Raw genomic sequence first — 24,099 nt, forward strand, 5'->3', positions numbered from 1 at the left:
GAACAATGTTGGACTCCATTGTACGTGTGTGTGTGTGTGTGTGTGTGTATCTATATAAATAAATAAAGGACATGGGAAACACCTAGCTTTTCCACAAACGCACCTGAAACCCCCTCAGGTTTTTCCTTTTATCTTTCAACCGGTTGCAGTTGATGGTTTTTAAAACAATTTATTAATGTCTTTCAAGTTTTGATTGGGAGTTGTTGAAAGATGGGCAGCTATGTAAATATTTTAAATAAATAAAAACATTTTTTTAAATGTACTCAGGTATCACCTAAGTGATTTTGTCTGATTTCCAAAATACTACACAAACTAGGATCTGGTTAATATGGGATAGAAGACCACCAGGGAATACACAGACATTCCAGAAGAAAGCAAGGACAAACCACTCGGGGTACTAGTGCCAAAGACCTCTCTCTCTGTCCGTGTTCGCAAATACTCCAAGGATGAAGTTTGACTCCGATACAATGTATTTTTGGGGGGGAAACAGCCAGTTTTGAAAACGAGTTTGGGCTGCAATCAATCCTGAACAGAGTTCCTACAAAATCACCCTCGTGAAACCGATAGCAGCAGGCTCGCTTCTGAGAAAATAAGCACCCAGAGGATATTTGATACGGAGTGTCACATTTTTTCCCCTTAACATCAAAAGTTACGTGATAAAAAGACAACCTTTATTGAAGATTTGCTCTTTTCATGCACCAAGGTGGGTTTAAAAAAAAAAAAAAAAAGTCGGACCGGACAATGACATCTTCACCGCAAACATCCTACATTTTGCTATTTTATTTTTTATCCCACTTATCCTCCAAGGGATTCTCGTTCCTTCACCTCCAGCCACTCCTCCAAGCAAGCCTTTGAAATTGCTCACACGGGTGCAAAGGATTGCTCCAAGATTCCTTCATTTCCTTCAGGGTTAAGCAGGATGCGCAGGCCGGAGGACACCCGTTTAAAAGTCAAAATATAAAATTGCGTGGCTCCCTCTCCGCATAAAAGGGAGCAAAGCGGCTTTGCCAGCTCAAGGCCTGCAGGATAATAAAATGCCGTTATTTTTTAAAACCATGTGAAGAACGACGGAGCGGCAAAATGGCTGCACCATGAGCCACGACTGACACCTAGTGGCTGCAGCAGCAAACGGGAGCAGTGAGAGCCCGGGTTCACAAGACCAGGAGATCGTGTTTTAGGGACCCATCATCATTTGGGGGTGCATCTTCCTTCCCACCAAGTCTTGTTCTTGGAGAGAGAATGGATTTGCCCGAGGACCGAATGTGCTGCCGTCCCTTAAAAGACAAGCTCGGTGTCCTGCAGCTGCTGTTGAGAAGAAGGGGCACCTAATGGGGACTTCCAGCTGGAGGGAAATAGGCCCACGACTAGGCAGGTTTCTAGAGCTCAGTGAGGTCATCGTTGAAGTAGAGCAAAATGGCAGACGTGAAGGCGTCGGCGTCCATGTTGAGCCGGTAGAACTCCTCGTCTTCGTCGGGAACGTTGTTATACTCGAGGGTCTTGCTCATGTCCAGGCAGACGCCGTGGTATTTCCACGTGTAACTGGCGGCGTGCGCGTTGTAGGGCAGGTAGCGCCTCAAGATCTCCCACATGGTTTCTTCTGAACAGACCTGCCGACGGAGCCACTCTTTAACTCAGTCTGTGTGTTGAACTGAACCTTCCCCAAAGAAGCCCAACATAGGCCTTAATCGTGGTTAACCCTAAGCACATATGTGGTTGGTTTTTCCCCCCATTTGTTTAATTTTGTCTGATTCTCAAAGACTGCCTGGACAAGTTCCTGCAAGTTTCCTCAGAAGTGGTTTGCCATTGCCTCCTTTCTAGGGTTGGGAGAAAGTGGCTGGCACAAGGCCATCAAGCTAGCTTTCCCTCATGCCTAAGGCGGGACTCAGACTCACCGTCTCCTGGTGATTGGCCCCAAGTCAGCCAACTGTCTGTCGTAGCTGGCAGGACTACAACTCGCCATCTCCTAGTGATTGGCCCACAGGCAGCTTCCATGCCTAAGGCAGGACTAGAACTCCCCATCTCCTGGTGATTGGCCCAAAGTCACCCAGCTGGCTTTCATGCCTAAGTCAGGACTAGAACTCACCGTCTTCTAGTGTTCAGCCCAAAGTCATCCAGCTGGTTTTCATGCCTAAGGCAGGACTAGAATTCACTGTCTCCTGGTCATGGACCCAAAGTCACCCAGCCGGCTTTCATGCAAACGGCAGAACTCCCAGTCTCCTGGTCATTGGCCCACAGTCACCCAGCTGGCTTTCATGCCCAAGGCATCGGTGCCTTCACCACCACGCCAAACTGACCCTCACCCAGTTCCCAGCCTAAACCTAACAGCCGCCCTGCTCAAGTTGCCCAGGGAAGAAGCCGGATTGCTGGGAGGCTCCTGGGGGCCAGGCAAGGGCTGGGGAGGATGGGACTCACCTCGAGGGTCTGCTCCTGAGAAGTCAGCGTGTTGATGATCCGAATGTTCCGGGTTTTCGCAGACAAGGTGCCCATTTCGTACAGAGGGTTTTTCCACCAGGGCACCCCAAAATCATTGGCCCAGTCCGAGCGAGGAAGAGGCGGCGGGATGTGCACAAACCGGCCCTGGGGTGTGTAGTACTTGAGGCAGCCCGTGAGCGGATTGATGTGCGTCTGTATCTGGAAAGAACCCAGGGCACGGGGCGGAAAGCCCACATTCAACCACCATCTCTCTAACCAGGATGGTTCCCTCCAGAGCCCCAACCCACCAAATGCCACCTCCAAATGAACACAGATCTTCTCTCATCCACGGAAGAGACGAAAGCTCTCAGAACATTTGCTTAGGACCAGAAGAGTCTCAAATCCCCAGCAAGAAAAAGAAACGGGCCCTGTGGAACACAGGCAGTCCTCAATTTACGACCGCCACCGAACCCCGGCCAAGAAGGAAAAGAAATATATCAATACGATGGGCCAGAAGATGGAGGGATGGACCCACAGGCCCTTTTTCAAAAAGGAACCAATGAAATCCAGTTGGCCCACTTCCCGGGTCTCGCGAAAGGGTTTATGCAGAAGCCTTGCCCGCCCGCCCTGGCGCCACCGGACACTCACGTCTCTGGTCTTGGGGTCGAACCAGTGGCTGATGTCTTTCCCTGCCACTTCCAGGATGGGCTTCATGAGGAGGTCCCCTGTGCCGGTGGAGAGGGAAGCCAGGATCCGCATTAGAGCCCCTCCCTTCCGCCATTGCTTTTTTTGGGGGTGTCCCAATGCTGCCCCCCCTTATAGTGCGTTGGAAATGCCTTCCCTGTGTCTGAGGGCATTCAACGACCCAGGAGCATCCTTTCGTCCCTCTCCAGGTCAAAAGAGTCAACATGGCGGCCACCAGCACACAACAGAAATATGGAAAACAAAAAAAAAAGGACTAGTGTTCCACCAATTCTGCCCTTTTATTTTATTATTTATTTAATTTTATTTTTTAAGTTTTGTTGGGGGATGGACATATGCAGAACGTGCATTTTTTTTATTAATGCACGTTAATAAAAAAATAGGGCTTAACTGCATGGTTGAGGCCGCCATCTTGACTTTTTTGACCTCCCCAGGGCTATGCAAGCCTTGAATTTGGCCCTTCGGCTCCTTTCTTCCCTCACTGCCCTTCTTTCCACCCCCGTCCCGGATAACCACCCTGGCCAGCAAGGACGCCTTCTTCCTCCTCCTCCCCAATTCAGGTAGACTGCCTCTCCACCTGGAGGCTCCGCTTGGGGGGAGGAGCTGTGCCCCCGAAACTCCGCCCCCTTCCCCCGCCCTTACCCCTGTACTCTTCGGACAGGGGGCTGAGGTCGTACACCCGCCCCAGATAGGAGAGCCACAGGTCCCACGGCCGGTTGTGCACCGACACCTCCCGCGGCGTGAAGAAACGCTGCCGGGGGAAGGTGTCCATGATCCTCGCCCGTGGCGCATGCGCCGCGTTCCGCGCTGCCCTTGGCAACGCGCCGCCGCAAGGCCCCACGGGAAACGCAGTCTCCCTCGCTCGCACGCACCCCAGGAGAAGCCGGACGCCGCGCGAGCGCGCGCGTGCGTGCATGCGTCACGCCGCCAGGACCGCAGGGCCTTGTGGGAAAGGTAGTTCCCTCGGCAAGATGGCGGCCCCGCCGGCCCAAGAACCGATGGTGAGGCCGCCGCCGCCTCCCCCGCCGCTTCCTCGCGAGTCGGACGAAAACGGCTGCGGACACAGCGCCCCCGAGGTGAGGGAAGGGCCGGGGCTCGGGAAGGAGTGGGGGGGGATACACACAGGAGCCTTCCTTCCCCTTGAGGGCAGAGCTGGGGGACTTCAAGCCCTCCCCATTGACCTGGGACTACAAAGCCCATCTGCCAAGGAAACTCTGGCCTCTCAAATAATACTGTGTGTGTGTGTAATAGCTTAATACAATTAATTTTTTTATTGCAGTTAATATAAATTAACTATAGAGTATTAAATAAATTATTATTATGGTTAATATATATTATTGTATTAAAATATTTACATTATACACACACACAAACACAATTATGTATACTATTATACATAAATTATATTACATATCATTATATATAATATAAATTATTATATTACACTATAATACAGGTACTGCTCGCATTGTGACCAAAACCTCTGTTGCTAAGCGAGACAGTTATTAAGACAGTTATTATGTAACAGATTAATAAAATTAAAAATTTTATTATAGTTAATATAGGTTAACTATAGTACATTAAATGCCTACTATGGTGAATATATATTATTGTATTAAATAGTTATAATGGTGGATGTGGATGTTTGTGTGTGTGTGTGTATCTATCTATATCTATCTATCTATATCTAGATATCTAGATAGATAAATAGATAGATAGATAGATAGATAGATAGATAGATAGATAGAATGATAGATAGATAGATGATAGATAGATAGATGATAGATAGATAGATAGATAGATAGATAGATAGATAGATAGAATGATAGATAGAATGATAGATGATAGATAGATAGATAGATAGATAGATAGATAGAATGATAGATAGATAGATAGATAGATAGATAGATAGATAGATAGATGATAGATAGATAGATAGATGATAGATAGATAGATAGAATGATAGATGATAGATAGATAGATAGATAGATAGATAGATAGATAGATAGATAGATAGATAGATAGATAGATAGATAGATAGATAGATAGACAGACAGACAGACAGACAGATAGATAGATAGATAGATAGCTGGGGAATTCTGGGAGTTGAAGTCCGGACATCTTCAAGTTGCCAAGGTTGAGAAACACTGATATATATATATATATCAACAATATAACAACTATTTAATACAAATATATATTTATGTGTGTATGCATACATACATACACACACACACATATATATTTATATGTAATATATGTGTGTATGTGTGTTTAATGTTTATTAATTTTATTTTTATTATTTTTAATTCTTTTATATGATGTTTTCACATCCTTGTAAACTGCCTTGAGTCCCCATGCGCAAGTCGCGGGCAATATAAATTTTCTTATTAAAATTATAAAATAAATAAAATATGTTAGCGAACAACTGGAAGTAAACAAAGTAATAGCCAAAAGCCAACGTGGGTTTGTCAAAAACAGATCATGCCAGACTAATCTTATTGCATTCTTTGACAAAGGGACAAAATTAGCGGACCAGAGGAATGCCGTCGATATAGTTTACTTGGACTTCAGGAAGGCATTTGATAAGGTAGACCATAACCTACTACTAGATAAAGTAGAAGAATGTGGGTTGGACAGCATCACCACCAGATGGATTCGTAACCGGCTGACCAACCGCACTCAACGTGTAGTCCTCAATGGAACTGCATCTTCATGGAGGGAGGGATGCAGTGGAGGACTCCAAGGCTCTGTTTTGGGCCCAGGACTCTTCAACATCTTCATCGATGATTTGGATGAGGGGATAGATGGGGAACTCATCCAATTTGCAGATGACACCAAGCTGGCAGGAATAGCCAACACTCCCGAAGACAGGCTCAAGATACAGAAGGATCTCGACAAACTTGAACATTGGGCACTATCTAATAAAATGAAATTCAAGGGTGAAAAGAGTCAGGTTCTACATTTAGGCAAGAAAAACAAAATGCACAGGGACAGTTTAGGTGGCACCTTGCTCAATAGTAGTAACTGTGAGAGGGATCTTGGAGTCCTAGTGGACAACCACTTAAATAGGAGCCAGCTGTGTGCAGCAGCTGCCAAAAAAGCCAACACAGTTCTAGGCTGCATCAACAGAGGGAGAGAATCACGTGAAGGGTTAATACCACTTTATAAGGTCTTGGTAAGGCCACACTTGGAATACGGCATTCAGTTTTGGTCACCACGATGTAGAAAAGATGTGGAGACTCTGGAAAGAGTGCAGAGAAGAGCAAGAAAGAGGATTAGGGGACTGGAGACTAAAACATATGAAGAACGGTTGCAGGAACTGGGGATGTCTAGTTTAATGAAAAGAAGGACTAGGGGAGACATGATAGCAGTCTTCCAATATCTCAGAGGCTGCCACAAAGAAGAGGGAGTCAAACTATTCTCCAAGGCACCTGAGGGCAGAACAAGAAGCAATGGGTGGAAACTAATCCAGGAGAGAAGCAACTTAGAACTGAGGAGAAATTTCCTGATAGTGAGAACAATTAATCAGTGGAATAGAAATTGCCTCCAGAAGTTGTGAATGCCCCAACACTGGAAATCTTTAAGAAGACTCGTAAGCTGAGGACCATCTATACTTAGGTGGAAAGCAATCCATACGACAGCTCTGAATAAAACATCTTGGGAGCATCATATTAAACTCACCCAGCCTCTATGAGGACAAGCGGCTTGATCTCATTTTGGAAAAATTGGGAAGCAATAAAGTTCTAAAGTTTTTCTTCTTCTAAAAATAAATTTATGTTCTTTTAATACAAACATTTCGTCATTCGTTAAGCAGGGTGGGTTTAAAAAAATGGTGTCATAACAGTTAAAGCTTATCACCATATTCATTATTTATATCTCTTCTTATTTTAATACTGATACTTAAAACTTAACGTATCTATTATTATAACATTTCTTCAGTTAAATATTTAACTTCTCTTAACTTATTTAACTTTACAACCTCATTTTCATATTTATTCTCTCACCGTTGATAACATAACCGTTGATCCATAAAGGATCATAATCAGATTCTTCCTTTCCTTTAATTGCAAATGTTAATCTATTCATTTCTGCACATTTTTCAATATTTTCTTAATCCCACCTTTAGGGATCTCTTCACCCTTCCAATTTTGTGCAAATACAGTTCTAGCCGCCGTTATATACATGAATAATCAAGTGTACATTTTCTTTACTATATATTTCTGGCAAGAGACCCAACAGTGTTGAACTCGATACGTTGCTGCCTCATCTTCTCCAACCACATTTGAATTTTTGTCCAATATTGTCCTGGATTTTGACGATATATTTTCTGGGTGTTTCTCGCAGGAGCCGGTTGAAGAAACGGCGGACTCGCCGTACCTGCGCGCCCGTCGTAAGCTGGAGAACCTCCTGAACAAGAGCCTGCGGATTCGTATGACGGACGGGCGGACCTTGGTGGGCTGTTTCTTATGCACTGACCGGGACTGCAACGTCATTTTGGGTTCTGCCCAAGAATATCTGAAACCCACCGGTGAGTCCCCCACTGTCATCCACCCCCTCCGGGCCCTTGTTTACACCACTAAAATCCCCTACATCTCTTCAAAAGTCAAGTATTGTTATGTGGGCTTGGCGGTTTTTCTCGCAGACGTTTGACGACCCATCTACGCAACGGCGTCAGTGCTAGAAGGGAATTGGGTTTGTGGAGTGGAGGAAGAGGCGGCCTTGTGGGCAATGGTGAAATTCATATGTATGTATGTATGTATGTATGTATGTGTATGTGACACACACACATACATACATACATACATACATATTTAAAGTCACAACCCCTGGTATGCCCAAATATGGGAGGAAGGTCACACTTCCATTCTCTGTCCTTCGGCTCGTCACCAGAGACCATCCAGACAGAAACCCAATATTTTTTACTGTTGCCTTTTTTTTGTTACATTTGTTATATTTATGCTGATAAATAAATAAAGGGAGTCTAGTATAGATCTATTTCAAGCTATTTAGCTCTCATCAGCTAGCCATACCCTTGCTGGGAATCGAACCTGGGCTCTATTGCCTCTAAGGCAGATGTGTTAACCATTGAGCTACAGGGCTTGTCTCCTTATCAGGCAGGCCAGGGTGAAAGGTATATATTTAAAGTCATATATATATATATATATATATATATATATAACTACTGGGTTCTGTGGGCGTGGCTTGGTGGTGGTGGTCCTGTGCGGCTGAGTGGGTGTGGCCAACTCAATGTCACTCGTGGCCACGCCCACTCAGTCATATGCCGCCACCGCCACCAAGCCACGCCCACAGAACCCAGTAGGAAAAAATGTGTGTCCATTCATGTTGCTCCCTTTACGGTCCATCCGTCCCCGGCCCACCTCCCTCCCTGGGTCTACCTTAAAGGGACAGGCTGTGAATGGAGGGAGAAACGTTCGGATTGGGTGGGCGGCGGCGACCAGGGGCGTGGGCGGGGCCACTAACGATATTTGCCACCGGTTCAGAGAACTGATGCCAATCATCCGCGCCGATTCAGCCGAACCGGGAGGATTTCAACCCTGCACGTGGGGTCCTTGGTGCTCTCTGAGCTTGGTGGTTTTCTTTTAGACGTTCCATGACCCAACTGGGTAACGTCATCAGCGCTAAAAGGGTTTGCAGAGCAGAGGAGGAGGAAGAGAAGGAGAGTTCTCTCTCTCAGCTGGGTTATTGGCTTGCAGACATTTCATAACCCAACTAGCTAACATCATCCAGGCTAGAAGGGAGAGGGGTGTGTGGAGTGGAGGAGGAGGAGAGGAAGATGGGTGGGAGAAGAAGGGGAGAGGAGGAAGACTGGTGTATATTTGAGAACGTATATATGAGAATAAAAATGGAAAAGAAGTGGATTTGTTGGAGAAGTGAAGCAAGGGAGGGTTAGGTCAGAGATCCTCTCCTCCTTCTCCATCTCTCTCCCCCCTTCTCCCTCTTCAGACTCCTTCTCGGCGGGCGAACCCCGAGTCCTGGGCCTGGCGATGGTTCCCGGCCATCACATCATCTCCATCGAAGTCGAGTTGGAGAGCCTCAACTCCCTGCAGTACGTCTGAAGCGCCCCGTCGCTGGAAGGGGAGCCCCGTCGTTTTTTCGAACACAAGAAGATTTAATTTAAAAAGAGAGAGATTCCTTCCGCCTCCTCGCTCTCTCTCGCCCCCCCCCCCCGGGACAAGGCCCTAGAAGGGCAAAAAAAATGGACTCAAAACCAGATCCCTCCTGCCCGCCTACAACACCCTAAAAATTGGAGGATTCCCTATCATCCAGGACCTGGGAAAGGCTGACCTGGAAGGACTTTTGCATCTGCCTCCGTTATTGGATAAATCTCGAACTCGGCACCAGTGCTGTGCTTGGCAGCCCCCCAGGGAAACTCATCCTCTTTTCTTCTTCTGCCGAGGACCGCTTACCCTCGTCTTTCCTCTTCTCAGAATCCAGGGATATTTGCGTCAGGATTGAGTGATCAAAATGATTAAAACCTGGCTTAGGTGGCCAGCAGGGTGACAAGAATTTGGGGCGTGGGAAAGAGGAATGTTAGCCCCCCAAAGAGGCAGAGGTTGAATTTCTCAAAGGAATAAATACCCTTTTACGTTTGAACCAGCTGAAAAATGGCATGACTGGCAATCTTTCTTCTTCCTCCTTCCGTGCTTCTTGCAGAAAAAATCTCCCACTTCCCAGCCTTGTCGAGCTCCAGTTTTCCCCTTGCCGCCCCCATTTGTTTTTAAATTCACCAAATGCTCCCCCCGCCAACCCCCCCCCCCCAAAGGCTTTAAATCAGAATATTTTATTAAAAAGGGCGTGTGGAGAAAGACCACTCCCCAAACTGGCCTGTTGAAGACAAGGCTAAACCTTCACCGGCTTAAACTTTCAAAGGTAGTCAGAGAAGGGGAGGCTTGAATGTTCCTGGAAAATAGAATAGAGTAGACTAGGAATAGGATAGAATAGATAATAGAACAGAGCAAGGAATAGAATAGAATGAAATAGGGATAGGATAGGATAGGAATAGAAAAAAATGGATAGAAATAGAAAGAATAGCATAGAAAACAGAACAAGGAATAGAATAGAATAGAATAGAAAATATGGAATAGAATAGAATAGAATTAGAAATAGAAAAAATGGAATAGAAAACAACAGAATAGAATAGAAAAAATAGAAATAAAAATAGAATAGAATAGAACAATAAAATAGAATAGAGAATAGAATAGAATAAAATATAAAATAAAACAGAATAGAATAAAATATAGAACAGAATAGAATAAAATAAAATATAGAAGAGAAATAGAAAAAAATAAAAGAAAACAACAAGAAATAGAATAGAATGAATAATAAAATATAGGATTAGAATAGAATAGAAAATATGGAATAGAATAAAGAATGGAATAGAATAGAATAGAAAGTAATAGAAATAAAAAGAATAGAATAGAAAACAACCAGGAATAGAACAATAGAATAGAATAAAATAAAATATAGAATAGAATAGAATATAGAATAAAAAATAGGATAAAATATAAAATAAAACAGAATAGAATAAAATATAGAACAGAATAGAATAAAATAAAATATAGAATAGAAATAGAAAAAAATAAAATAGAAAACAAGAAATAGAATGAATAATAAAATATAGAATTAGAATAGAATAGAAAATATGGAATAGAATAAAGAATGGAATAGAATAGAAAATAATAGAAATAGAAAAAATAGAAATAAAAAATAGAATAGAATAGAAAACAGAACCAGGAATAGAACAATAGAATAGAATAGAATAGAGAATAGGATAGAATAAAATAAAATATAGAATAGAACAGAATAGAATAAAATAAAATATAGAACAGAATAGAATATAGAATAGAATAAAATATAGAATAGAAATAGAAAAAAATAGAATAGAAAACAACAAAAAATAGAATAGAATGAATAATAATATATAGAATTAGAGTAGAATAGAAAATATGGAATAGAATAAAGAATGGAATAGAATAGAAAATAATAGAAATTAAAAGAATAGAATAGAATAGAAAACAACAGAACCAGGAATAGAACAATAAAAAAGAATAAAATATAGAATAGAATATAGAATAAAAAATGGAATAGAATAGAAATTCTTTATGGGCCAAATGTGATTGGACCAGGAGTGGGTTTCTTGCCCCGTTCCAACCGGTTCGGTTGGAACGGGGCCGGCGGCGTCCTCGTGCACGCGTGCGGTGCACGCATGCGTACTAGCGTCTGTGCGATGCTCCAGCTGCTCCTGGAGGATCGCGCAGGCGCTGTATGCGTCCTGCGCATGCGTGGAAGCGCAGAACTCGTCAAAACCGGGTAAGGACCGCGGGCGGGAGGGTGGGCCCTTTGCCGTTCCCGGAAGTTACTTACTTCCAGGTTCGCCGACCAACCAGTTTGCAGGGACCGCCGCGAACCAGTTGAAACCCACCCCTGGATTGGACACACGAGAATTTTATCTCTGGTGCATAAGCTCTCAGTGCACACAAAAGCTATAAAAGATAAATCAGGATCATAGTCATCATAAAAACCCAGAACATAGAATACAGAGTTGGAAGGGGCCTTGGAGGTCTTCTAGCCCAACCCCCTGCTTAGGCAGGAAACCCTACCACCACCATTTCAGACAAATGGTTGTCTTCTTAAAAACTTCCAATGTTGGATCACCCACAACTTCTGGAGGCAATTAACTGTCTGATTAATTGTCCTCCCTGTCAGGAAATCCCTCCTTAGTTGCTTCTCTCCTTGGTGAGTTTCCACCCGTTGCTTCTTGTCCTGCCTAAAGCCCTCACCACGAAAAAGCAGGGTTTGTTTGTTTTTAATGATTACAGACAATTTCTTTGCCCCGGAGAGAGCGAGAAACCATCCATCCCTCTTTGGATTTTTCCCCAACAAAATCCAGGCTAAAGCAGCGTTTAAAACCTGCATTAGGGAAGCAAGACACCAGCTGGCCCAGCCTGCGGCCTCGCTGACGGGACGCTCCTTGGCTTTGCTTCCCCAAAAAAAGGCTCGGATGACCCTGGAAGCCCCCCTACCTTACTCCACCTTTCTCCGGCCCTTCCCACCCCAGCAGCCTTGCCAAAAAACCCGCCTTGGGAAGAGGCATCAGGCTGTCTTCCCAAATCCGGGTTGCAAATCAGCAGGAAGCGGCCTCTATAGATAGAGCCCCGGTATGTGTGTGTGTGTGCGTGTGTCCTCTCTCTCTCTTCCCTCTCGCACAATGGAGAGCTTGTGCAAGCCAGCGGCTATCCTGGCTTATCTAATCGGGGGGTTCCTTCCTCCCCCAGAACGTGGAGTTTCCATTCGGGCTTGTTGGCGCCCAGGGAGCTGATTCAGTTCTTCCTTATCCTGCCGTCCACCGGATTCCTCATCCTTTCCTTGGCAGCCCTCCGGTGCCCTTTGGAAGCTGCCAAATTTACCTTGGCCGGCAGCTTTCGGCCGTAGCAAAAAAACTTGTTGAATTTCTGTTTTCTAATCGAAGGGGAGATGCCCCCTTTTTCCGGCTCAGGAGTCGAGACCTCCCAAAGAACCTTCGCTTCGAGCCTACGTGCTTTTGGTGGGTGAAGCGTTCTTCCTTTCGCAGGAAGAAACAAGGGCAGCCTCACGAAGGGCTGGGGTCTCCGCCACCTCCTAAAACCCCGGGTCGCCATGTTTCTACTCCTGGAGTGCAAAATCCCCAGCCAAGAGGACGGATGTAGAAAGCTGGGCTGCTAAGTCAGGATTTAAACCGTCTCTTGTTTCAAGTGCAAAAGTTCGGCATAGATAGACACGACGGGTAGGACAATTCCAGGTTTCCGAAGTCACCTTTCATGAGCTAGTTCATGGGTCTCCAACTTTGGCCCCTTGAAAATGTGTGGACTTCAACACTCAGAATGCCCCAGCCAGTCATTTAGGGCAACTTTCTTAATAGATGGTGGGTATGCAGTAAGCGTAATATATCTTGACTTCAGCAAAGTGAGGGTGGGGTGGGGAGAAGAGCTGGCTGGGGAATTATGGGATTAAATCAGGGGTCTCCAACCTTGGCAACTTTATTTGTGGACTTCAACTCCCAGAATTCCTCAGGCAGCCATATGGGGTAACTTTCTTAATAGACAGTGGGTATGCAGTAAGCATAATATATCTTGACTTCAGTCAAGTGAAGGAAAGAGCTGGCTGGAAAATTATGGGATTAAATCAGGGGTCTCCAACCTTGGCAACTTAAAGATTTGTGGACTTCAACTCCCAGAATTCCTCAGGCAGCCATATGGGGTAACTTTCTTAATAGACGGTGGGTATGCAGTAAGCGTAATATATCTTGACTTCAGCCAAGTGAAGGAAAGAGCTGGCTGGGGAATTATGGGATTAAATCAGGGGTCTCCAACCTTGGCAACTTTAAAGATTTGTGGACTTCAACTCCCAGAATTCCTCAGGCAGCCATATGGGGTAACTTTCTTAATAGACGGTGGGTATGCAGTAAGCGTAATATATCTTGACTTCAGCCAAGTGAAGGAAAGAGCTGGCTGGGGAATTATGGGATTAAATCAGGGGTCTCCAACCTTGGCAACTTAAAGATTTGTGGACTTCAACTCCCAGAATTCCTCAGGCAGCCATATGGGGTAACTTTCTTAATAGACGGTGGGTATGCAGTAAGCGTAATATATCTTGACTTCAGCCAAGTGAAGGAAAGAGCTGGCTGGGGAATTATGGGATTAAATCAGGGATCTCCAACCTTGGCAACTTTAAAGATTTGTGGACTTCAACTCCCAGAATTCCTCAGGCAGCCATATGGAGTAACTTTCTTAATAGACGGTGGGTATGCAGTAAGCGTAATATATCTTGACTTCAACCAAGTGAAGGAAAGAGCTGGCTGGGGAATTATGGGATTAAATCAGGGGTCTCCAACCTTGGCAACTTTAAGGATTTGTGGACTTCAACTCCCAGAATTCCTCAGGCAGCCATATGGGGTAACTTTCTTAATAGACGGTGGGTATGCAGTAAGCGTAATATATCTTGACTTCAGCCAAGTGAAGGAAAGAGCTGGCTGGGGAATTATGGGATTAAATCAGGGGTCTCCAACCTTGGCAACTTTAAAGATTTGTGGACTTCAACTCCCAGAATTCCTCAGGCAGCCATATGGGGAAACTTAATAGACGGTGGGTAGCATGAAGTAAGCGTAATATATCTTGACTTCAGCAAAGTGAAAGAAAGAGCTGGCTGGGGGAATTCTGGGAATGGAAGTCCACAAGTCTTAAATCGGGGGTCTCCAACCTTGGCCACTTGAAGGCTTGTGGACTCCCACTCCCAGAATTCCTCAGTCAGTGATGCATGGTAACTTTCTTAATAGACGGTGGGTATGCAGTAAGCATAATATATCTTGACCAGCGAAGTAGGGGTTAAAAAGCTGGCCATTCACCGTCCACCTGTGGTCTTACTCCTAAGTCAACCCCTGTTCTTTAGCTGTTCCCTCTGTCTGGCCACTCTGCGCATGCGCACACTGGGAACAGGCTCCAGCTGTTCTTCTGCCTCACTGATGTCTGACTCCGAAGGCAGCTGATACAAACAGTCACTAAACAAATCATCATAAGTCGAGGACTGACTATTCTGTTCTTGGGGACGGCAAACTTCTCACTTTTTCCTCCCCGTCTAAAAAAAAAAAGTATAGCCTCAGAAGTCACGAAGTACAAAATGTATTATAATAATAATAATAATAAAAGAGATTCTGATTAATTCATTCGCAGCAACAACTTCCGTAAATGCATTAGCAGCGTGTTTTCCAATCTCCGCCCCTTTCGGAGAGATGGACTTCAACTCCCAGGATGCCTGCCTGGCTGGAGGATTCTGGGAATCGAAGTCCATCCCTTTTTAAAACGTCGGCGAGTTGGGAAAACACCACTTAGCAAAGCAGCAACATGGCACCAACAAGCAGGCATGTTCTGAGTTCAAGAGGCGGTTCCAGGTCCATTCGCCAGGTGGAGAAAGGGAAGCTTCAAAGGTCCTCGCTTAGGCGACCGAATCAAAACTTTACATTTTCTTTTTTCCTGGTGCTAAAAATAAACCCGTTTCGTCTTCCTTCTGCTCGACGGATGCGAGGATTGTGGGAATTTGTGCCAGCCAGCTCCTCTGTGCCCGAGAAAAGCCGTTCCATCCCGCCCAGGTGTTTTTGCCAGGCCTTTCCGCTTCCTTGGGCGAGCCTCTCCCCCCCCCCATCCCCAGACACACACCCCTCCGCCCTGCCCCTTCCTCACACCCACACTTTTTCCGCGGCTGCATCCAGGTCCTGCGCGCAGCAGCCGCAACAGCCCACGCTGTGGTAGCGGCTGGCGGGCAGGTTCTTGTAGATGGCTTTGCTGTAGGGCACCAGGCAGTAGCCGAGCTGGAGGCGGCGCGCCAGGCGACAGTAGGCGGCCAGGGCCAGGACCAGGAGGGGCACCAGCAGGGTGAAGCCCACCACCAAGAGGCCCACGGCGGCTGCGTCGTGCAAATGGTTTGTGCAGTAGTGCTCCTGCGTGTTCAGGAACTGCAAAGAGAAAGGGGGAAGGAATCTGTTAGGAATCTCCCCACAGGCTGGGCTCTGATGTGCATGCGTGCGCGCGCACACACACACACACACACACACCAAGGAAGCCGGCTGCTCAGGGTGCAGAGGCACACATAGGGGTGCATCTCCTTCCTGTCCCAGGAGCGGAAGTGTCCCCTCCCAGCACACATACACCTCAACACTTCCCCTTTGGCTCCTTTAGGCGCCATCTGGGTGTCCAGCTCAGGAGACGGTGAGGGGAGGTGTAGCCTCGCTCCTGAAGGAGGGAAGGAAGGGAGGAGGAAGCAAGGGAAGGAAATAGAAAAGAAGGAGGGGGCGAGAAAAGAGGAAGGAAGGAAGGGAGATAGTAGAGGGAAGGAGGGAGCGATGGCAAGGAAAAGAAGGGAAGGAGATAGAATGCAAGAAAGGAAAGGATGAAAAAGGAAGGGAGAAGAAAAAGGAAGGAAGGAGAAGAAAGGAAGGAAGGAGAAAAAGAAAAGGAAGGAAGGAGAAAGAAAAAAGGAAGGGAGGAGAAAAGGAAGGGAGGGTTGAATTCTGAGATTTGAAGAGAGGAAAGAAGGAAGAGAGAAAGAAACTACAAAGGAGGAAAGAAAGGAAGGGAAAGAGAAAAGAGCAAGGAAGAGAGGAGGAAAGGAAAGAAAGAAAAGGACAAAAAAGGGAGAAAAAGACAGAAGGAGATAGGAAAGAGGAAGGAAGGAAGGGGGGAGGAGGAGGAGGAGGGCAGAAGGTGGACAGAAATCCTTAAAGGCCATCTCTCCCCCTCCCCTTAGACAGAGCAGCGGAGGGGGGGCGGAGGGGGTTGCTGGGGCTATGCCTGGAATGCACCCCCCCCCTCAGGTTATCAGCCCCCCGGCCTGGGCATCTGGCTTGCTTCAGCGGCCGGGGACAGGCAGCTGGCGGGCCTGGGGGCTTCCTGTTGACTGGCTGAGAAGCATCACAGGAAAGTCACTCTGGGCCCAGCTCCATTTCGGAAGGGCGCGGTGACCAGCTGCAAATTGGATTCCCCCCCCCCCAATATTTTCTTACATTTTGAGGGATTCCCCCCTCTGACTCCACTCCCCCTCCGGAGACTCGATGCCCTATTGGTGCCCAGCGTGAGATTCCACAATGGGCAGATAAATAGTCATTTAAGTCTTCTTTCGCTAAGCACAACAACTTTTCCTTCTGCTGATTTCTAGGTGGGTCTTAGAATGATAGGCAGTCCTCGACTTACGACAGTTCATTTAGTGACCGTTCAAAGTTACAACGGCACTGGAAAATGTGACTTAGGACCCTTTGTCACAGTTACGACCTCCGCCGCATTCCCCACGCTCAAGCGATCCAAATTCCGACGCTCGGCCGCCGACTCATATTGATGACGGTCGCAGGGCTCCCCCAGGGGTCAACCTTTTGCGACCCTCTGACCAGCGAAGTCACAGTTGGGAATCCGGATTCACTTAACAACCGGGTTGGTAGCTTGTCGGCGGCAGGGATTCACTCAACAACAGTGGCAAGACAGGTCGTAAAAATGGGACGAAACTCATTTCACCCACGTCTCATTTAACGACGAAAATGTTGGGGAAATGTCAAGTGTACTTTTTATGAGGTGGGAACGTAAACTGAATTTCGATCCCTTTTTTAAAATCGAAAAATGAGAAATGGTCAAATTTACCTGCATTTACCACAAATGAAGGAATAAGAATAGAATAAACGAGTTGGAAGGGACCTTGGAGGTCTTCTAGTCCAACCCCCTGCCTAGACAGGAAACCCTACAGGTCCGTTTTGTACTTATAAGTTGCTCTTTACACATCTTCAGTAGCGTAGCTTATACGAGCGATCGCACAAAATTTCGTGCAAATACGAGTCTAGGCTACAATTGTACCAAAACAAGTAAAAAATTCTGGAGGAACGCAGTTGATTTCCTTTATTTTTACAACACTCCTTCATTGAGGAAAAACTCAATTCCGGCTCGAAAGATTACATTTCAATTAAATTTATATTCATTTAAATTTAAGGCGACGAGTGACAGGTAAGAATAATTCACTTGGGAGCGGTGCGTTGGCAGGATTGTGGAAAACGACTCCTCTCAAACATAAAACCTGCAATCTTTCGTTCAAGTTTCAATAAGTTTCAAACGTTATTTAAACGTTTTAATTTTCGGTTGGGTTTTATGAGGCTGGAGAAGTTATAATCCTATTTGAGGCAGACATATTGTTTAAATAAATACGAAAATTAAGTGGATTATCACTGCTGCTTAAAAGTTACCACGTCACTGAAAAAAGGGACATGACCATTGCAACATCTCCCTGATTTACATTCCGACGTTTGACAACTCACATTTATGACGGTCGCAATGTCACGGAGTCCCGGAGTTTGTCACTTTCCGACAAGCAAAGTCAAGGGGGAAGCCAAGATTCACATTAACAACGGTGGTACGAATGACTTGCAGTGACTCGCTTAACAAATGTGGCAAGAAAATGGGGCAAAACAATGTCTCACTTAACGACATCAATTCTGGCCTCAGTTGTCGTCGTAGGTTGAGACTACCTGTACAAGGGTGTCCAACCTTGGTTGCTTTAAGACTGTGGACTTCAACTCCCAGAATTCCCCAGCCATCTCTTTTTTCCCCACTTTGCTGAAGTCAAGATATATTACTTTTACTGCATACCCACCGTCTATTAAGAAAGTTACCCTCCATCACTGACTGCAGAATTCTGGAGTTGAAGTCCACACGTCTTAAAGATGGAGAGTCTGATTTAAGACCTGTGGACTTCAACTCCCAGAATTCCCCAGCCAACCACGTACAGTAATTTTCTTAATAGACGGTGGGTATGCAGTAAAAGTAATATATCTTGACTCCAGCAAAGAGGGCAAAAAAAGATGGCTGGGGAATTCTGGGAGTTGAAGTCCACAAGTCTTAAATCAGAAGTCTCCAACCTTGGCCGCTTTAAGACTTGTGGACTTCAACTCCCAGAATTCCCCAGCCAGCCACGTACAGTAATTTTCTTAATAGATGGTGGGTATGCAGTAAAAGTAATATATCTTGACTTCAGCAAAGTGGGGGAGGAAGGGAAAGAGCTGGCTGGGGAATTCTGGGAGTTGAAGTCCACATGTGGCCAAGGTTGGAGACTCCTGATTTAAGACTTGTGGACTGCAACTCCCAGAATTCCCCAGCCAGCTCTCTCCCCCCCCCCCAACTTTGCTGAAGTCAAGATATATTACACTTACTGCATCCCCACCATCTATTAAGAAAGTTACCTTCCATCACTGACTGCGGAATTCTGGGAGTTGAAGTCCACACGTCTTAAAGTGGCCAAGGTTGGAGACCCTTGATTTAAGATTTATGGACTTCAACTCCCAGAATTCCCCAGCCAGCTCTTCTTTTTCCCACTTGGCTGAAATAAAGATATATTACACTTACTGCATCCCCACCATCTATTAAGAAAGTTACCCTCCATCACTGACTGCGGAATTCTGGGAGTTGAAGTCCACATGTGGCCAAGTTTGGAGACTCCTGATTTAAGACTTGTAGACTGCAACTCCCAGAATTCCCCAGCCAGTTCTCTTCCCCCCCCCCCAACTTGGCTGAAGTCAAGATATATTACACTTACTGCATCCCCACCATCTATTAAGAAAGTTACCTTCCATCACTGACTGTGGAATTCTGGGAGTTGAAGTCCACACGTCTTAAAGTGGCCAAGGTTGGAGACCCTTGATTTAAGATTTGTGGACTTCAACTCCCAGAATTCCCCAGCCAGCTCTTCTTTTCCCACTTGGCTGAAATAAAGATATATTACACTTACTGCATCCCCACCATCTATTAAGAAAGTTACCTTCCATCACTGACTGTGGAATTCTGGGAGTTGAAGTCCACACGTCTTAAAGTGGCCAAGGTTGGAGACCCCCGATTTAAGACTTGTAAAGAAAATTACTCTACGTGGCTGGGTGGGGAATTCTGGGATTTGAAGTCCACGGTGACCAAGCTTGAATGCCCCGATACTAACATTTTGCATTGAATTAGCCATGCAAAACTGGGCATTTTGAGTGCCACCGACGATCCCATGACCTGGGGGGTTGACTTATTCTCACAAGCAGGACGTTGCCCCATTCCTGAGCATCCCACCCACCCCCCCATGTTCCTTCTCACAAACGCTTGGAGGGAGGGGGGAATTATAGTGTCAAGAACCCAAGCCGTGCTAGTCAACAGATGCTCAATGGATTACCAAAAAGACAGATAAGATCTTGAAATTGTCTGACACCCTCCCTCGCACCCCCTGCCCCCTTTTTCCCTGGGCCTCCCCTCCCCTTGGCCACATGTTGCATTCCACCCAGAGGGGGATGTGCAACACCCCCACCCCCCACCCCCACTTCTCAGATCTCTAAGCTCGAGAGTCTTAATCCCAAAACATTTGCTTCTCCCCCACTCCCAAAGCTCTCGGGGGGGGGGGGCAGAGACCACCCCGTAGTTGCCACGCCAACCTTGGAGGGGGGCATTGGAGGGAAGGAGCGGGACTCCCGTAATTGAGGGGGTAGGTGGGTTGGCTCTGGGAGGGGGGGGCTAGGAGGCCCCCTAAATTCCAGGGTTGGGCCTGGTCTGGAGATCTGGATACGATCCGGCCAAATCTCGCCAGAAGCTTTGTTGGAAAAACTCCAGCTGCTCTTAGCGTGTTTTCTTTTTAGCGCTGCCAATTGCCGGAAGCGGAGCATGTGCAGAGTGCCTTCGGCTCATCCCACTACTACCCCCTTTAAGGTCTTTTCAGGCCCCAGACGTTGTGGGTGCTCCTCCCCATTTTAAGAAGAGATTGGACAACGGTTTTGTCCGAAATGGTAATCGGGACTCCGGCTCGAGCAGGGGGTCAGACTAGAAGACCTCCGAGGCCCCTTCCAACACTACTCTTGCCTCCAGACATTGTGGGGTGTTCCATCAGCAGCCTGAATAGGTGGGTTGGATTGGATGACCTCCAAGGTCCCTTCCAAGTCTGTTATTCCGTTGCTCAAAAGTCCATTTTTGCGAACGGATTTTATCCGTTCGCTCGATGTATTTGCCACCTAGCTGCGATTCCACGCTACGTAATCTCAAGAGTTGCGTTCGAGCCGTAGGCACAAGCCACGGTTGGGGACAAGAAGCACGAGGCAGGGAACTGGGGAGACACCCCCCCCCCCAATACACACAGGGGTTCAAGCCAACTTTGGTGGGTACGGAGGAAATCCTCCCCTCCTTCCTTACAGCAACCGCTTTGAGCCCTATTTATGGGAATGACTGATCATGCCCTATTTTTAATTTTTAATTTTATTTTTCTTGATCGCATTTGTGCGCTGCCCATCTTCACTCGAGGTGGTGTAGGGTTTCCTGCCCAAGCAGGGGGTTGGATTAGAAGGCCTCTAAGGTCCCTTCCCACTCTGTTTATTCTGTTTGTAAAGTGTGACTCTTCCCTCATTGTACCAAAATGAGATTTTCCCCCCAGCACAAACACACACACACACACACAAACACACACACCACCGGCCACATCAGGGCCTCCTCTTACTCAGCCCCTCTTAAGAGCACATCAAAGCCTTCGGAAGCCCCCTCCCCATGTGTTATCCCAAACCTGGGAGAGCTGGAAGTTTCTCCCCATCACTCACTTAAGGACGCCTGCTTTATTTAATATATTTTTTTTTAAACTAGCAGGCTGCAAATTAGAACGACCGACATTATTTGGCCTGACTTGAACCTCGGAGAAGGGGAAGGAGCCGAGTGAATCTACCCCCAGCCCCAAATCAGGAAGAATCTGGAAGCAGCTTTTGACCTCCCTCGTATTTCATCCCAAGTTGGAAAAAATAACATTCCAGGAAAAAAAGAGTTTCCAGCCTCCCCTGGATGATCCCTGAATTGTTTCAACTTCTACCCTCAAAGCGATGCTAAAAAGGCATTGCACACCAGAACAATTGGACAGGAGGATGGTTTTTCACGGTGCCCAACAACCAATTCCCACAACACCGTTAAAACTATTTAGTAAGGCTGCGTTACTATTCTTCTCATCCTTCCTATTACCTGCCTCCTTTTCTGCTTAAGACTGTAACTTCGTGGCTTGCATCTTTACGATTTATGCTGTTTTATTTAGCTTCCTAGTATATGGTTTATGTTGATGGCTTATTTAGTATCCTATGCCTATCACTAAGTGTTGTATCTTAGGATTCATGGTGTATTTTTTATGGTGACGATGATCATGATTTATCTCTTTTATGTACACTGAGGGCTTATGCACCGAAGAGAAACTCCATCCAATCACATAATCCTATTCTATTCTATTCTATTTTTGATATTTTAAATTCTATTCTAATTCTCTATTGTATTATTCTATTCTATTTTCTATATTCTATATTCTAAATTCTATTCTAATTCTCTATTCTATTCCATTCCATTCTATTCTAAATTCTATTCTTAATTCTATTCTAATTCTGAATTCTATTCTATTTTCTATATTCTAAATTCTATTCTAATTCTCTATTCTATTCTATTTTCTATATTCTAAATTCTATTCTAATTCTCTATTCTATTCTATTCCATTCTAAATTCTATTCTTAATTCTATTCTATTTTCGATATTCTAAATTCTATTCTAATTCTCTATTCTATTCTATTATTTTTGATATTCTAAATTCTATTCTAATTCTCTATTCTATTTTTGATATTCTAAATTCTATTCTAATTCTCTATTCTATTCCATTCCATTCTAAATTCTATTCTAATTCGGAATTCTATTCTATTCCATTCTATTCTAAATTCTATTCTTAATTCTATTCTAATTCGGAATTCTATTCTATTTTCTATATTCTAAATTCTATTCTAATTCTCTATTCTATTCTATTTTCGATATTCTAATTTCTATTCTTTCTCTATTCTATTCTATTTTCGATATTCTAAAGTCTATTCTAATTCTCTATTCTATTCCATTCCATTCTAAATTCTATTCTAATTCTCTATTCTATTCTATTTTCGATATTCTAATTTCTATTCCAATTCTCTATTCTATTATTCTATTCTATTCTCGATATTCTAAATTCTATTCTAATTCTCTATTCTATTCCATTCCATTCTAAATTCTATTCTAATTCTGAATTCTATTCCATTCCATTCCATTCTAAATTCTATTAATTCTATTCTAATTCTGAATTCTATTCTATTCCATTTTCTAAATTCTATTCTAATTCCCTATTCTGAATTCTATTCTTATATTCTATTCTATTCTATTCGTTGAAGATCTGGAGCAGCGACTGCCTGCCACAATCAGAATAGAGCTGGAAGGGGCCTTGGAGGTCTTCTAGTCCAACCCCCCCTGCTCAAGCAGGAGACCCTCTACCATTTCAAACAAAGGGCTTGTCCAATCTCTTCTTCGAAACCTCCAGTAACGGAGCCCCCACAACTCTTCCACTGATTGATTTTTCTCACTATCAGGAAATTTCTCCTTAATTCCAAGTTGCTTCTCTCCTTGATTAGTTTCCATCCGTTGCTTCTTGGCCTGCCTTCGGGGGGGCTTTGGGGAATAATTTGACCCCCCCTCTCTCTTCTTTGGGGCAGCCCTTCAAATAGTGGAAGGCGGCTATCATGTCCCCCTTAGTCCTTCTTTTCTCTAGATTGGCCAAACCCAAATCTCGTATGTTTTAGTCTCCAAGCCTTTAAATCATCTTGAATCGGCTCTTCTCCAAACTTTCCCCAAAGTTTCCGACGTCGGACAGATTCAGATCTGGGGCAAGCAGGGTACCTCCGCCCGCACGTCCGCAGGCGGGGGTGTTTCCAAGCCCAGGACCCCCCCAGACCCAGTCCTTCCCCCCACCCACCCACCCTGAAGAGTCGACCCTTCCCCAGTTTGCAAAAAAGAAGAGGAAATCTGCTTTGCGTCCCTCGCCCCCTTCCCAAGACCCTGCGCCTTTCCGACTTACATTGGGACCCATTGTTGAGCCCCCCCTCCCCACCCCCCCATGGGACCACTGACCTTAGAGTGGCAGAGAAACCCGAAGCCCAAAAGGACTCCAGCCGGCAGCAGGATCAACCCGAAGACCGCTCCGGCTAAGAGGAGGTTGAGCGCTCCGATGAGAAGGTTTTGCAAGGTGACCAGCACGGCACAAGCCCAACAATCCAGGGACCCACGGAGTTCCAGAGCCCCCTCCCCGGCATAAGGAGGGGGGGTCAGCGGCGAGGTCCCAGGGGCCCCTCCCTCGCATTCCAGGGACCCCGGCCCAGGCTTGGGGGAGCTGAAGTCTAAGCTCATCCTGGTGGCTTCTTAACTCTCTGGTTGGGCTCGCCTGGGCTTTTATAGTCGCTCCTCCTTCCCCACCTCCCCAACCAGGATAAGCTAGGAATGCACAAAGACACACACACACACACACAGAGTCAGACACACAGAGTGCAACGCACGCAGCACCGGTGCAGCTCCAGCTGGAAAATCCGACCCTTCCCCAGGATGCTCCTAAGAGGCAGACGCCCCCACCCCTCTC

General features: G+C 45.7%; 3 protein-coding genes across 3 annotated transcripts; 1 reads left to right on the top strand and 2 right to left on the bottom strand.

Moving 5' to 3' along the window:
• Positions 1-714: 714 nt before the first annotated feature.
• On the bottom strand, positions 715-3,892 carry CYB5D1 (cytochrome b5 domain containing 1). The gene is made up of 4 exons (XM_014070307.2): positions 3,757-3,892; positions 3,061-3,137; positions 2,413-2,631; positions 715-1,607 (listed from the first exon to the last, which is right to left on the bottom strand). Exons 1-4 carry the CDS (start codon positions 3,884-3,886, stop codon positions 1,377-1,379), a joined length of 657 nt encoding a protein of 218 aa, XP_013925782.2. The 5' UTR covers positions 3,887-3,892; the 3' UTR covers positions 715-1,376.
• Positions 3,893-4,053: 161 nt separating this feature from the next.
• Positions 4,054-9,744, top strand: NAA38 (N-alpha-acetyltransferase 38, NatC auxiliary subunit). The gene is made up of 3 exons (XM_087714284.1): positions 4,054-4,190; positions 7,462-7,645; positions 9,082-9,744. The coding sequence occupies exons 1-3, from the start codon at positions 4,086-4,088 to the stop codon at positions 9,192-9,194; spliced, it is 402 nt and encodes a 133-aa protein (XP_087570410.1). The 5' UTR covers positions 4,054-4,085; the 3' UTR covers positions 9,195-9,744.
• Positions 9,745-14,776: 5,032 nt separating this feature from the next.
• Positions 14,777-23,873, bottom strand: TMEM88 (transmembrane protein 88). Its single transcript, XM_087714285.1, has 2 exons — positions 23,598-23,873; positions 14,777-15,622 (listed from the first exon to the last, which is right to left on the bottom strand). Exons 1-2 carry the CDS (start codon positions 23,871-23,873, stop codon positions 15,347-15,349), a joined length of 552 nt encoding a protein of 183 aa, XP_087570411.1. The 3' UTR covers positions 14,777-15,346.
• Between the last annotated feature and the right edge of the window lie 226 nt (positions 23,874-24,099).

Source organism: Thamnophis sirtalis, unplaced genomic scaffold, assembly GCF_051295495.1.
Source record: "Thamnophis sirtalis isolate CommonGarterSnake01/CBP01778 unplaced genomic scaffold, rThaSir2_p1.2 scaffold_4, whole genome shotgun sequence".
NCBI lineage: Eukaryota > Metazoa > Chordata > Lepidosauria > Squamata > Natricidae > Thamnophis > Thamnophis sirtalis.

Bases quoted from the DNA above. Each gene is read 5' to 3' on its own strand.
- TMEM88 (XM_087714285.1), bottom strand. From the start codon at position 23,873: ATGAGCTTAGACTTCAGCTCCCCCAAGCCTGGGCCGGGGTCCCTGGAA. The intron at 15,623-23,597 runs GTCAGTGGTCCC...TTCTCTTTGCAG, and splicing joins GGTTTCTCTGCCACTCTAAG to TTCCTGAACACGCAGGAGCA.
- CYB5D1 (XM_014070307.2), bottom strand. From the start codon at position 3,886: ATGGACACCTTCCCCCGGCAGCGTTTCTTCACGCCGCGGGAGGTGTCG. The intron at 2,632-3,060 runs GTGAGTGTCCGG...GGTTCTTTCCAG, and splicing joins TCGACCCCAAGACCAGAGAC to ATACAGACGCACATCAATCC. The intron at 1,608-2,412 runs GTGAGTCCCATC...CTCCGTCGGCAG, and splicing joins CTCAGGAGCAGACCCTCGAG to GTCTGTTCAGAAGAAACCAT.
- NAA38 (XM_087714284.1), top strand. From the start codon at position 4,086: ATGGCGGCCCCGCCGGCCCAAGAACCGATGGTGAGGCCGCCGCCGCCT. The intron at 4,191-7,461 runs GTGAGGGAAGGG...TGTTTCTCGCAG, and splicing joins GCGGACACAGCGCCCCCGAG to GAGCCGGTTGAAGAAACGGC. The intron at 7,646-9,081 runs GTGAGTCCCCCA...CTCCCTCTTCAG, and splicing joins AGAATATCTGAAACCCACCG to ACTCCTTCTCGGCGGGCGAA.